This window comes from Rhinolophus sinicus, chromosome 14 (genome assembly GCF_057876585.1).
Source record: "Rhinolophus sinicus isolate RSI-liver-muscle chromosome 14, RSI-T2T, whole genome shotgun sequence".
Lineage (NCBI taxonomy): Eukaryota > Metazoa > Chordata > Mammalia > Chiroptera > Rhinolophidae > Rhinolophus > Rhinolophus sinicus.
Genome location: NC_142514.1, coordinates 136,520,333 through 136,535,101, shown reverse-complemented (window position 1 = coordinate 136,535,101; position 14,769 = coordinate 136,520,333). Strand labels below are relative to the sequence as shown.

At 35.0% G+C, this 14,769-nt stretch overlaps 1 protein-coding gene across 2 annotated transcripts in view; it reads right to left on the bottom strand.

The window, feature by feature from the left end:
* The window catches only part of NARS2 (asparaginyl-tRNA synthetase 2, mitochondrial), a 130,919-nt gene that overhangs the window by 61,238 nt on the left and 54,912 nt on the right, over window positions 1-14,769 (bottom strand). For both annotated transcript variants that reach the window (XM_019726379.3, XM_074335705.2), the window contains exon 6: window positions 9,401-9,495. In XM_019726379.3, coding sequence (XP_019581938.3) covers window positions 9,401-9,495 — 95 coding nt within the window. The remainder of the gene's footprint in view (window positions 1-9,400; window positions 9,496-14,769) is intronic.

Here is a 14,769-nt window from a genome sequence, read left to right as displayed (position 1 = left end):
CAGACCAATGGAATAGAACTGAGAACCCAGAAAGAAAACCACATAAATATGGACAGATAATTTTCTACAAAGAAGCCAAAAATATACAATGGAGAAAAGACAGCCTCTTCAATAAATGGTGCTGGGAGATTTGGAAAGCCACGTGCAAAAGAATGAAACTAGACTGCTATCTGTCACCATGTACCAAAATTAATTCAAAATGGATCAAAGACCTAAACTAAGACCTGAAACAGTAAACTGCATAGAAGAAAACACAAGTACTAAACTTATGGACTTTGGGTTCAAAGAGTATTTTATGAATTTGACTCAAAGGCAAGGGCAGTATTTTTTTTCCTAATAGAATAAAACCCATTGAATCCCCTCGTGAATCCAAGATACATATGGGATTTTAGTGATCTTATTTTTCTTGTATACTGCAACATTTTGCTATTTTATCATCTTAGACATTCTTTTTTATCATTACTCTTCAATTGCTAATTGGTCAAAAAAAGAGTAAAATATTATGAAAGCATTGGAATGATGGATGCCTAAGATAATGGCTAAGAGGAAGATTCATAGTGAGATAAATCACCATGTATCATCTTCAGTTTTTTTATTGCAGTACATAAAGTATTGTGTCATCTTTCAAGAAAGTATGATAAAAGCCTGGAGACACCACTGTTGTAGGTTTTTGGGTTTGTTTTGTTTTGTAGTTTTCAGAGAACATAGTTGAGAATTGAGAACTTTTATTTTTGATTCATAGTGACAAAGAGAAGGAAAATGATAAAGATGCTTTATAAATATTAGACAAATGAGGAAATGAATGCAAAGAGGAAGTAACAATCTAATCTCTAATGATGATGGTAAAATAGGTTATATAAGTGAAATTTTAGACTATGAGAGTTCAGATAACAATTTTCTAAATGAATTTTCTCAAACTCAAGAACTGGTAAGTGAATAATACATTTCTAAGGGCAAAAAATGTATTTATGGTATTTTTTTCCAATTAGTCATTCCATAGTAAAGACTTCATCGTGCAACAATTTGCAATACGAACATGGACAATATTTATGTTTTTGCACAAAAATTTACTTGATATGGTTAATAAGTAGACAAATGCTGTAGACAAGTACATATACAAAGGTGTTTGGAAGCAAAGATATCATGGAGAAATGAAAAAAATTCACTGAGTTGATCATTCGAGTGAGTGTTTATGAATCTAAAACTAAAAATGTTTTGTAATTATAGAGCAAAAATATGGCCACACTCTCCTCAACACAATTATGAGCTGTCAAAGTTATCAAAAGTATTACTTTTTGATGATGTGAGTACAAGAACCAGAGGTAATAATAAGCTAGAAACTATTAAAGGTGTATTTGAAATCCAGAATCTGCATGTGTTCCAGGTTCATGCATGGCAGTTGATAAACAGCTACATTCAAAGGCCTGTGTTTATTGGGGGAGGGGGGATAATCTCAAATTTCAGAAAAATAAAACTTTGGGTTTGCCACCATCATCAAAAAAATGAAAAGACAACCCACTGAATAGAAAAAAAGAAATTTGCAAATCATGTATCTGGTAAAGGACTTGTATCCAGAATACTGAAGAACTCTTACAACAAAATAATGAGACAAACAGCCCAACTGAAAATATGAACCAAGGATATAAACAGACATTTCTCCAAAGAAGATACCCAAGTGGCCAACAGGCACATGAAAAGATGCTCAACATCATTAGTCACTAGGGAAATGCAAATCAAAACCATAATGAGATGCCATTTTATACTCACTAAAGTGGCACAATAAAAAAGATATGTAACAAAAACGGTTGGCAAGGATGTGAAAAAACTGGAACCTTTACACATTGCTGGTGAGATTGTAAAATGGTGCAGCCACTGTGGAAAATAGCCCAGCAGTTCCTCACATAGATAAATTTCCCATGCAACTCCTCGATTCCGCTCCTAAGTACCCACCCAAGAGAAATGAAAACACGTTCCCACAAATACGTGTACTCAAATGTTCATAGTAACTTTACTTACAATAGCCAAAAAGTAGAAACAACCCAACGTCCATTACCTGCTGAATGGATACAAAAATGTGGTATACTTGTATAATGGAATGCTATTTGGCAATAGAAAGGAATGAAGTATTGGCACATGCTACAATATAGACAGATATTGAAAATATTATGCAAAGTGAAATAAACCAGCCACAAAATACGATATATTGTGTGATTTCATTTATATGAAATATCTGGAATGGGCAAATCCATGGAGACATAGAATAGATTGATCATAAAGTAGTTTGCTTAGGGTGGAAAGGATGATGGGGAGTGATTGCTAGTGGGAAAAAGTTTCTTTTTAAATGATAAAGATATTCTTAGATTAGATTATGGTGATATTTGTGAATAACTGTGAAAATATACTAAAACCCCTTGAATTGTACACTTTAAAATGGTGAATTTTATGGTACGTAAATTATCTTTCAATAAAGCAGTTTTAAAGTTTTGGGTTTGTTCCACTTAAATTCTTATTAAAATTCTAATAAAGTTGATTTTCACAATCTCTTTATTTTCAATTCTGCAAATTATGTGTAATACCTGACGGTAAATGGTGATGCCTATTTTCTAGGTATACTGAGGGCTAATCAATCTTCTTAAAGGGACATTTAGGTTGTTAGTAATTTTTTAGTAGTATAAGTAAAGTTGCTTTCAACACTTTTGTTTACATGTCTTTACAGAGTTGTCAGATCATTTCCTTAAGAAAAATTCCTAGAAATGAAATTCTTGGTAAAAGATTATTCCTCTAGAGAGGCCATACCAATTTCTATTTCCAACAGCAATGCTCAAGAGGAAATCATCAGTTTTATCCTTGACTTCAAAGTCCATTAGGAAAAAACACCTGTAATAAAACACCAAAAGAAACGAATCTAACTAACTAACTAACTAACTAACTATAACTAACTAACTAACTAACTAACTATATATATAGTTAGCATTCTGAGAGAAGTAGAAATGTTCTAAATTGGAAAACCTACAATTAAGAAATGTCATGTAATAAAATTTTCCATTTCTTGTCAGTTAAAGCCAGAACTGGAGGAAGGCTCAGCCTAATGTATTTGTAACTAACTAACTATAACTAACTAACTAACTAACTAACTATATATATAGTTAGTTAGTTAGTTAGTTATATATAAACAATAGTAATCAAAAACTCTTTCAAATACATTAGGCTGAGCCTTCCTCCAGTTCTGGCTTTAACTGACAAGAAATGGAAAATTTTATTACATGACATTTCTTAATTGTAGGTTTTCCAATTTAGAACATTTCTACTTCTCTCAGAATGAACATTCCACTTATAAATTATATTTATAGGCAGAAGGTAATGAAAACACTTTGCTTTCTCTTATTTCTAAAAATATACAATAGCTCTGTCCACTGAGAGGGCTTGGAAGCAATAATCCCCTAGTAGCAGCAAGGTACCCAGTGATTAAATCTTGATTTCTAAATACCATTTTCTCACAAGAGGAACCAGGGCTCTTTGGAGAAAAGACTAATTCTAGGGCTAGAGTAGGGAAAATTGAAAAATAAGCCTGGGATATTGCCATAACTTGGAAGCAACCAAAGATGTCTTTGAGAGGAAGTGAATGGATAAATAAACTGTGGTACATCCAGATAATGGAATATTATTCAGTGCAAAAAAGAAAAATGAGCTACCAAGCCATGAAAAGACATGCAGGAAACTTAAATGTATATTACTAAGTGAAAGAAGCCAATCTGAAAAGGCTACATACTCTATGATTCCAACTATATGACATTCTGGAAAAGACAAAACTATGGAAACAGTAAAAAGACCAGCGGTTGCCAGGGGTTGTGGGGAAGGGACGGGTGAATAAGAGGAGCACAGAGGATTTTCAGAGCAGTGAAACTATTCTGTATGATACTATAATGGTAGATGTGTCATTATACATTTGTCTAAACCTATAGAATATACAATACCAAGAGTGAACCCTGGGCCAGCCCAGTGGCTCAGGCGGTTAGAGCTCCGTGCTCCTAACTCCGAAGGCTGCCGGTTCGATTCCCACATGGGCGAGTGGGCTCTCAACCACAAGGTTGCCAGTTCAACTCCTCGAGTCCCGCAAGGGATGGTGGGCTCCGCCCCCTGCAACTAAGATTGAACACGGCACCTTGAGCTGAGCTGCCACTGAGCTCCCGGATGGTTCAGTTGGTTAGAGTGCGTCCTCTCAACCACAAGGTTGCCAGTTCGACTCCCGCAAGGGATGGTGGGCTGTGCCCCCTGCAACTAGAAAACGGCAACTGGACCTGGAGCTGAGCTGTGCCCTCCACAACTAAGACTGAAAGGACAACAACTTGAAGCTGAACAGCACCCTCCACAACTAAGATTGAAAGGACAACAACTTGACTTGGAAAAAAGTCCTGGAAGTACACACTGTTCCCCAATAAAGTCCTGTTCCCCCTCCCCAATAAAATCTTTAAAAAAAAAAAAGAGTGAACCCTAATATGCAAACTATGGGCTTTGACTGATGACCATGTCAGTATAGGTTCAACTGTAAAAAATTAAAATTAAACAAATCCATCCTGATATAAATGATTACATAAATAAACATACAAGGGTAAAAGATAACAAATCTTCCATACAGAAGAATTCTGAATACTCCCACCTCCTAGGAGGTGGTGTTTAATTCCATCTCCCACTTCCCAACCCCTCACTCACACCTCCAGTGAGGGTGGGCTAGACTTAGTGACTTACTTCCAAAGAATAGAGAAAGGAAAAAATAGCACATTTTCAGTGGAGAAACTTGGAAAACACTACCTTATCCAAGTAATGAAGGGTAATCACCATGTGGATATCACATACCCCCTGGATACACATATGACATGATGAGTACACTTCGTCTCTGGGGTATTCTTTCCAAAAACCCATATAACTCCAGTCTAATTATGAGACAAACATCAGACAACGCCAGATTGGGATACATTTTACAAGTCATGAAAATAAAGGAAAGACTGAGAAACTGTTACAGACTAGAAGAGACTGGGGAAGCATGTCAACCAAACATAATGTGATACCTTTAATTGGATCCTGGAAAAAGGAAATAGGCATTGATGGAAAACTGGGGAAATCTAAATAAAGTCTGTAAATTAGTTAATAGTAATATACTAACACTGGGTTCTTAGTTTGGACAAATGTACCATGGTAATGTCACCAATGGGAAAAACTGGGTAAGGGGTATGAAAAACGTCTGCACTATCTTCACAACTTTTCTGGATTTAAAAATTATTCAAAAATAGAAAGTTTATTTAAAAACAACAAAATTAACTTCAAAATGGAACTATAAACCCAACAAATCAATATATATATCTTTTCGGAAAATGTTAACCTTCTAAATTTAACTATCACTTAATCAATTTTGAAAGTCTGTTAAAAAAAAAGTCTGTTAAATAAAATTACAGAAAAACAAAGCTAAGGGAAAGAAGACTAACAATTCCTTATTGGAGATTAAATCATGCATTAATCTGAAATATGATGTACTGCATATTAACAGTCCTAGAACTATGCATATAAAACTAGGAACATTTGACTGACATTATTAGAAATACTTCATAACACATTAAAAATACAAAACCTCATATTCTGCCAATTTAATCTTCTGTCATTTTCTCTGTACACTGTGTTCTGTGGTTCACTGCAATTTACTGGGAAAGAAGGGACATAGTTAATCCATTAAGAGTACTATAATAGGGAAACAAATGTTTGGTAAATTTACACCTTTCACATATTATGACACTGCTGAAGGGAAGATACCTTGCCTCTAATTTTATAGATAAAACAATGAATATTGAAAGGTTGTTAAGAAAGGTTATCCAAAACTTGGATATAAGGCCAAAAGATAGATAGTCTGTCCTTTCAATGTAATATGGAGACACAGACCCTCTCAGAAGTCATTTAATTTACTTAGGTGAATGTACTTTGCTCCATTATTCTATTTACTATTGAATTAAACATCCCAGATTAAGTAAAGGTATATGTTAACTTGTAGATTTTGTCCAGTAAGGTTGTAAATCATTTCTGTCAGGTAGAAGACAAAATTCCAAAGGTTAGTGTTTATTGGTCTGTAGGATATTAACTAGTTTGTAACTAACCTGGCAATCTTATTCTAAAATTCCTTTATTAAATTGTCTATGAATACACAGCTCCTCAAATGCTCTTTGAAGTAGCTGTACTATTTTACTTGGCCTCATTAATTAATGAATTGAGTAACATATTTGATACATGTTCACTTTATATTTGAGTAAGTCATGTTTTATTTTTTTAAATTACACTTTGACAGGCATAAGAACAGATCAATTAATGATCAGTTAATCTATGACAAAGAAGGCAAGGATATACAATGGGGTAAAGACAGTCTCTTCAAAAAGTGATGTTGAGAAAAGCGGACACATGAAAAAATATGAAACTGGAACCCTTTCTTATACCATATACAAAAATAAACTCAGAAATGATTCAAGACTTAAATATAAGACCTGAAATCACAAAACCTGTAAAAGAAAAGATAGGCAGTAAACTCTTTGACATTGTTCTTTTTTGATATATTTCCTCGGCCAAGGGCAACAAAAGAAAAAACAAACAAATGGGACTACACCAAACTAAAAAATTTTTGCACAACGAAGTAAACTATCAACAAAACAAAAAGACAACCTACTAAAAAGGAGAAGATATTTGCAAATGATATATCTGGCAAGGGGTTAATATCTAAATATACTGTGGATGCCAAAAAAATGTATATAAGTGGATACTTTGGTCAACATTGCTCAAGCAGTAGTTTGCGGTAATCAGGTGTCTGGATGCTAATGGTAACCACTTTGAGCACCTCTTGTAATTGTAACTACAAGATGACTTGTATTCATCTTTTGTTATCAGTATATATTGAGTATTACAATTTTAATAGTTTTTTCCTTTTTTAAAATGTGTATACCAGAGGATAACGGGGGCGGGGGGTGGGGGGTGGGAGATGAGGGTAAGGGGGATCGAATATATGGTGATGGAAGGAGAACTGACTCTGGGTGATGAACACACAATGGGATTTATAGATGATGTAATACAGAATTGTACACCTGAAATCTATGTAATTTTACTAACAATTGTCACCCCAATAAATTTAATAAAATAAAATTAAAAAAAATAAAAAAATAAAGAGGAACAAAATCTTTGAAAACAAACAAACAAACAAAAAATGTGTATACACTTTTCTGGCACCCTCTGGATAAGGAACTCATACAACTTAATACCAAAAAAACAAACAAAACAAAAATAAACCTGCAAACAATCCAATTAAAAAATGGACAGAGGACCTGAACGGACATTTCTCTAAAGAGGACATACACATAGACAACATATATATGAAAAGATGCTCAATATCACTAGTCATCAGGGCATTGCAAATCAAAACCACAATAAGATATAATTTCACACCTGTCAGAATGGCTGTTATCAATAAATCAACAAATAACAAGTTACTGGTGAGGATGTGGAGAAAAGGGAAACTTTGTACACTGTTGGTGGGATTATAAATTAGTGCAGCCACTAACACTATGGAAAACAGTATGGAGATTATTCAAAAATTAAAAATAGAGCTGCCATGTGATGCAGAAATTCCACTTTTAAATATTTATTCAAAGAAAACAAAAACACTGATTTGAAAAGATATTTGCATCCCTATATTCACTGCAGCGTTACTAGTAATAGCCAAGATATAGAAGTAACCTAAGTGCCTGTTGATAGATGAATGGATAAAGAAGAGGTGGTGTATGTGTACACACACACACACACACACACACACACACACACACACACGAATATTATTCAGCAATAAAATAAAAAATGAAATCTTGCCACATGTGACATAATGGATGGACCTAGAGGGTATTATGCTAGGTGAAAGAAGTCAGAGAAAGGCAAATATCGTATGGTTTCACTTTTATGTGGAATCTAAAAAATCGAAACAAATGAATAAACAAAACGAAACAGAAACAGGCTCATAGATATAAAGAACAAACTGATGGTTGACAAAAGGAAGAGGGATGGAAGGATGGGAATACAATTATTAAAATTAAAAAATAAATTACACTTTGACAGGCATAACAAACTTTCCATGACATGTCTGCCATGGCCTTTCCCACAAACAGCTCTTCAAATCCTACAACCTCACAGGGCTATTAGGATGATATAATAGTTTTTCAGCACAGTATTCTGATAATATTGTCAAATTATGTGGTTATTAGAATTATCAAAGAACTTTCTCTCTCAAAGGTAAATCAGTAAAGAATCTAAGTATATGTTATTTTCAAGACCATTTTTTTTTTGTCATCAATGATTATCTTTTATGTTTTCATTTTGAAATAAATTCAGATGTACAAAAAGTCACAAAAAATATCCATATATCCATTATTCAGTTTTTTAAAAATAAACTTAATATGCTATATAGCCAATTATAAATGCCTACTCTGCCATTTTTACCTGAACTCCACCACTGACTTTCCATACTGCCAGGAAAGTACATAAAAAAATAAACATGAACACTATTCTATTTCCCCTGAGTTTTCCCACCTGTGCATTTCAAAAATAATGGGAAACACATAAAGATTCCCTTTTTTTCATTGGAGCCATTTCTTGAAAAGATTTTTAAGTCCCAGTCTCTATATAAGAAAACAAAGATATGTAAAGGAGGCTCAGTACTTGAGTCAGTATTAAGATATTACCCACAGAATTACAGAATATAAGATTTAGACAGGACTTTAAAGACCTTCCTGTCCAATTCCCTGTTTTAAAGAAAAGAAAAGTCAGGCTGAAAGTAGTATAGTGACTTTCCAAAGGTTGAGAATGGCTAAAATCAATGCAATCTGACTTCTAAGACTTTCTAATTTGCCACATGTCTCTAATTACGGCCCTGCAGGTTAATTTTCTTTATGTAAACCAATTATTTAAAAGTATTTTTTTTTCCATCTGTTTCAGGTACCTTTCTTTTGTTTAATGAACTGGGCTAATACCTGGTTCTTGTGTGAACTGTCTTTGTTTTCATAAACATAATTATACTAAAATTTTGATTATATATTGAGATTTAAGCAAAAAAAGATTAGTAAAATGAAAAAAAAATCACAATTTCATATTTCCAGTGTTACATTTTTCACTATAAAAACAAAAGTCTAAACTAATGTGATTTTTTTTTTTTTGAAGAAACTTGAATATTGTCAATAAATGTACTTTTGGTGAATTCAAGTGGACTAACCATAAACACTAACTTCAATATTTTGCTTTTAACATTGGGAAAGGAAGCATTATTGCACTCTCACCCACCCCATAATCACTAGTCCATTAAAGTGAAAGAGAAAAGAAAATTCTGTACCCTGACATCACTTCTAGGTGAAGTTGTCCTGAGACAGTTAAGAAAGCAGGAACATCGAAGAAATTCTCCTCAGGTAACTTCATTTTGCTTGAAGGCTGCACATGAAAAACATAAACCACAAAAAAGCTATTACGTTTTGCTCTGCTTTTTACATTCACATATGTGCCACAACTAAAAATCATAATGCAATTAAACATATGTGAGGACAGATCATTCTCATGAAAATAAAGACAGCTCTCTTTAGCACCTAAAACAGAAAATGCCTGATTGGAAAGTGCTCAAGTCAAGGAAGTTTGCTTCGTATTTGCAGAATACAACAACCAAAGGACAAAGCACTTTAGTTACAAAATACACTTCTCCCTTAAAAGTGATTTTCATTGAGGGGAAAACCAAGGCAAGTGACCAAATTAAAATTTTTACATGTTGAATAATTATAGAATCTCTTTAAAATTTTGATTCATGATTAAGATTTAATTTTCTCAGGTCAATAGTGTTGACCTACTATTATTAAATTGTCAGTAATAATGCTTTTAACACGGAGTTTTATAAACACATTATAAACTTTTAAACACATTATTTCATTTAATTCTCACCACCACTCAGAGGTAAGAAGAATAGGAACCTATGTTTAAGAGATATATGAGTAATTAGATTTAAAAATTTTTGTGAACTTGCAATATAGATAGTGATTATTTCATTTGAAATGGGTAGGAAACAAGCCAGCCAGCACTTATAACAGAAAGTTAAAAATTTATTTAAACATAATTTAAATAGTATAATTAAGAAAGCTTTGGGATCAAGTTGTGACATTCACACCTATTTATTGAAAGGAGGCTAGCCAGTTTACCTGTTCTTGTATTTTAAATTGTGCATGTATTTGAAATGTTTTAATATAATGGTGCAATTACTGTAAAAGCAACAAAGCCAATTTTAAATATGCAATACAAGATATAACACTCCTTTTAAGAGACTTAGTATCAAATACAGAATTATAGAAACACATGAAAAGAAGATACCTTATTTAATTCCATTAGTTGTTCAAAAATATTGCATATCATATATAGGCATTTATGTGTATGAATGAGAAATCTACTGTAAAAATTACCAATTGAAATCATTCATTTATTTTGTAATTTTCCTATTATTTTTCAAGTTTACTTTGATATTGATTCCAAATGTCTTATCACTGCTTTTTAAAAATCCATCTTAGAATTCCATTATCACTGAAAGGGCATGGCTTCCAAGGACGTAAAGACTCAAGACTACAATATTTGACCTAGAGTGACGTCATAAATATGGTAGCATAAGGGGAGCCTCTTGAAATATCCCCTGGAATTTACAACAAATTGAACAATTATAATTCCACAAAGGACTCCCAGTGCAGCAGACAGGCAAGACTAAGAGGCACACAACAGAAATAACCTAAAGGTGGGCAAGTTGCACGAACGGGGGAGGAGGGAAGGGAGAAGTGTGGAGACGGGGCCATGTGGGGGCAGGATGCAGACGTAGCTCAGTGCTCCAAGCTCGCTGCATCCTGGAAGTACCACAGCTGCAGGAGAGAGAAGAATTCGGACTGCTAGGGCTCCGTTTATGGCCCACAGGGCTGAGGGGACAGCATATAACACAGCTGAACCCAACGCACACGGCAGAGACCTTGGAGCAAAGACTGAGGGAAGACAGCTGAAAAGAGTGGTTTAAGCACTCACTGCCGCAGAGAATGGAAGCCTTACACACTGAGACTAGCTGCCCCCTCCCTACCCTCCCAGAGCTCACCCTGCGCCCACCTGCCCAGTGCTAGAAGCGGAACGGTAGCAGTGTCAGATCAAAAGAACAGAATATTTGCAGTTCTGACAACTGTGGTCCGCAGACATAGATTCGCAGCCCAACTAGTTCCGGCAAAGGGGAGTGAGCTGTGGAAGGAGGACAGGCTGTGGTGGTGGTCACCACCATTGCTCTGGGCAACCTCTCACAACCCACCCCGCCCCTGTCCCCACCTATCTGGGCAGATATCTGCAGGAGTAAACAGAACTGCTGAAACACATAGACTCTGAATCAGGTGTAGGAAGAGCTTTGGAACTTCAAAAGCTCTCCGCATCCCCATGTGGACACGGTGCCCTATGACCCAGGCGAACTGTTAACAGAGGAGAAGCCCGACTTCCAGGGTATCCCCCTATTGTGTGAGAAGCTGGAATAGTACAGAGAAAACATAACACTACAGTGTGAGAGAGAAAAAAGGCTGCAGTCAGAGAGAAAATAAAACATTCTACCAACATGTACTGGAAAACAAAAGAAATACCTCTTCCTATTAACGTGTTGCAGAACCCACTCCAGTAGATGTCTAGGAAGAGAAATAATAAATCATTAATTGCCATGCATAACCAAGGCAACAAAGAAAGAAAGTGAAAAATCTCCAGTAAATGAACTTAAAGATATGGAAATATGTGACTTAAATGACAGAGAATTCAAGATTGCAGTTCTGAAAAAACTCAACGAGATGCAAGAAAACACAGACAGGCAGTTTAATGAACTCAGAAACACAATCAAAGAACAACATGAACATTTTACCAAAGAGACTGAAATTTTTAAAAAGAACCAAAGAGAATTTCTGGAGATTAAAAACTCAATAGAAGAAATGAAGAATGAAATAGCCAGCTTAGGTAGTAGAGTTGACCAGATGGAGGAAAGAATCAGTGACAATGAACATAGAAACCTGGAAATGACAAGGATGGAAGAAGAAAGAGACTTGAGACTTACAAGAAATGAAAGAACTCTATAAGAACTTTCTGACTCCATCAGAAAGAGCAATATAAGAATAATGGGCATACCAGATGGAGAAGAAAGAGAGAAGGGAACAGAGAATATATTCAAACAAATAGTCGATGACTATTTCCCAAACTTGTGGACAGAACTGGATCTTCAAATCCAAGAAGCAAATAGAACACTTAATTACCTCAACCCCCAACAGGCCTTCTCCAAGGCACATTGTATTGAAGCTATCAAAAATCAACGACAAAGAAAGAATCCTCAAGGCAGCCAGGGAAAAGAAGACGGTAACCTACAAAGGAAAGCCCATTAGATTATCATCAGATTTTTCAGCAGAAACTCTACAAGCCAGGAAGGAGTGGAACAAAATATTCAAACTATTGAAAGAGAGAAATTATGAGCCAAGAATAATACATCCATCAAAGATATCCTTTACATACTAAGGAGGAATAAAGACCTTTCCAGACATACAGAAGCTGAGGGAATTTTCTAATACATGACCTGCACTACAAGAAATACTAAAGGAGGCTATTCGACCATCATCTACAGGGACAATTTGTGGCAACCGAAACATAAAAAGGGGGAGAGTAAAGTCCTGAACAGGAATATGGGAATGGAGAAAGTAAGCATGCTGAAGAAAATGGAATACTCTAAATTATCAAACTTTCTTTTACATAAACTTAAGGGTAACCACACAAAAAAAATCCAGAACTGAAATATATACTGTAATAAAAAAAAGAAACAGAGGGAAAAAATCATAGAATACCACCACACAGAACTAACAGACAACAACAAAAAGGCAAGGAAACAATGGAAACACAGTCTTATCAGATAGAATGATAGGAAATCCTCACGTATCAATAATCACCCTACATGTAAATGGACTGAACTCACCAATAAAAAGGCACAGAGTAGCAGATTGGATCAAAAAACTAAACCCAAACATATGCTGCCTCCAAGAGACACATCCCGGCTACAAGGACAGGCCTAGCCTCAAAGTGAAAGGGTGGAAATTGACACTCCAAGCAAATGGTATCCGGAGAAAATCAGGTGCAGCTATACTGATACCAGATGAAATAGACTTCAGGGTGAAAAAGGTAACAAGAGACAAAGATGGACATCTTATAATGATAAAGGGGACTGTACAACAAGAAGACATAACAGTTATCAATATTTATGCCCCCAATCAGGGAGCACCGAAATATACCAGGCAACTACTAACAGAACTAAAGGGAGAAATTGACAAAAACACAATTATACTAGGGGACCTAAACACATCATTGACAGCTATGGATAGATCATCCAAACAGAAAATAAATAATGAAATAGCAGCCCTCAATGACACATTAGATGAAATGGACATAACTGACATTTATAGAGCACTTCATCCTAAAACATCAGACTATACATTTTTTTCTAGTGTACATAGAACATTCTCAACGATAGACTATACATTGGGATACAAAAACTAGCCTCCGCAAATTTAAGAAGATTAAAATCATACCAACCATATTCTCTGATCACAAGGCTTTGAAACTGGATATCAACTGCAAAAAGAAAGCAGGAAAAACCACAAATACATGGAGATTAAACAACATACTTTTAAAGAACGACCAGGTCAAAGAAGAAATTAGAAGAGAGATGAAAAGATACATAGGAACAAATGAGAATGAAAATACATCCTACCAAAATTTTGGGGTTGCAGCAAAGGCAGTTTTAAGAGGGAAATTTATATCACTACAGGCCTATCTCAAGAAACAAGAAAAATTCCTCAAGTAAATAACCTCACGTTACACCTTAAAGAACTAGAAAAAGAAGAACAAATGAAACCCAAGGTCAGCAGAAGAAAGGAAATAATAAAAATCAGAGCAGAACTAAATGAAATAGAGAACAAAAAGACAATAGAAAAATGAATGTGACAAAGAGCTGGTTCTTTGAAAAGATTAACAAAATTGACAAACCCTTGGCTAGACTCACTAAGATAAAAAGAGAAAAGACACTAATAAAATCAGAAATGAAAATGGGGAAATTATCACGGATGCCACAGAAATACAAAGGATCATCCAAGAATACTATGAAGGACTATATACCACCAGATTCAATAACCTAGAAGAAATGGACAAGTTCTTAGAAACATATAGCCTTCCTACGCTGAACCATGAAGAACTGGAAAACCTAAACAGACCGATCACCAGTAATGAAATTAAATCAATCATCCAAAACCTTCCCAAAAGCAAAAGCCCGGGACCAGATGGCTTCACTAGTGAATTCTACCAAATCTTCAAAGAGGATCTAACTCTTTGAAGTCCTGCTCAAACTCTTCCAAAAAATTGAAGAAGAGACAGTACTCCCTAACTCATTTTATGAGGCCAACATTACCCTGATACCAAAATCTGGTAAGGATAACACACACACACACAAACTACAGACCAATATCTCTGATGAATACAGATGCAAAAATCCTAAACAAAATTCTAGCAAATCGAATACAGCAATACATTAAAAAGATTATTCATCACGACCAAATGGGGTTCATCCCAGGGGCTCAAGGATGCTTCAACATGCACAAATCCATCAATGTGACACACCACAAAACAAAGGACAAA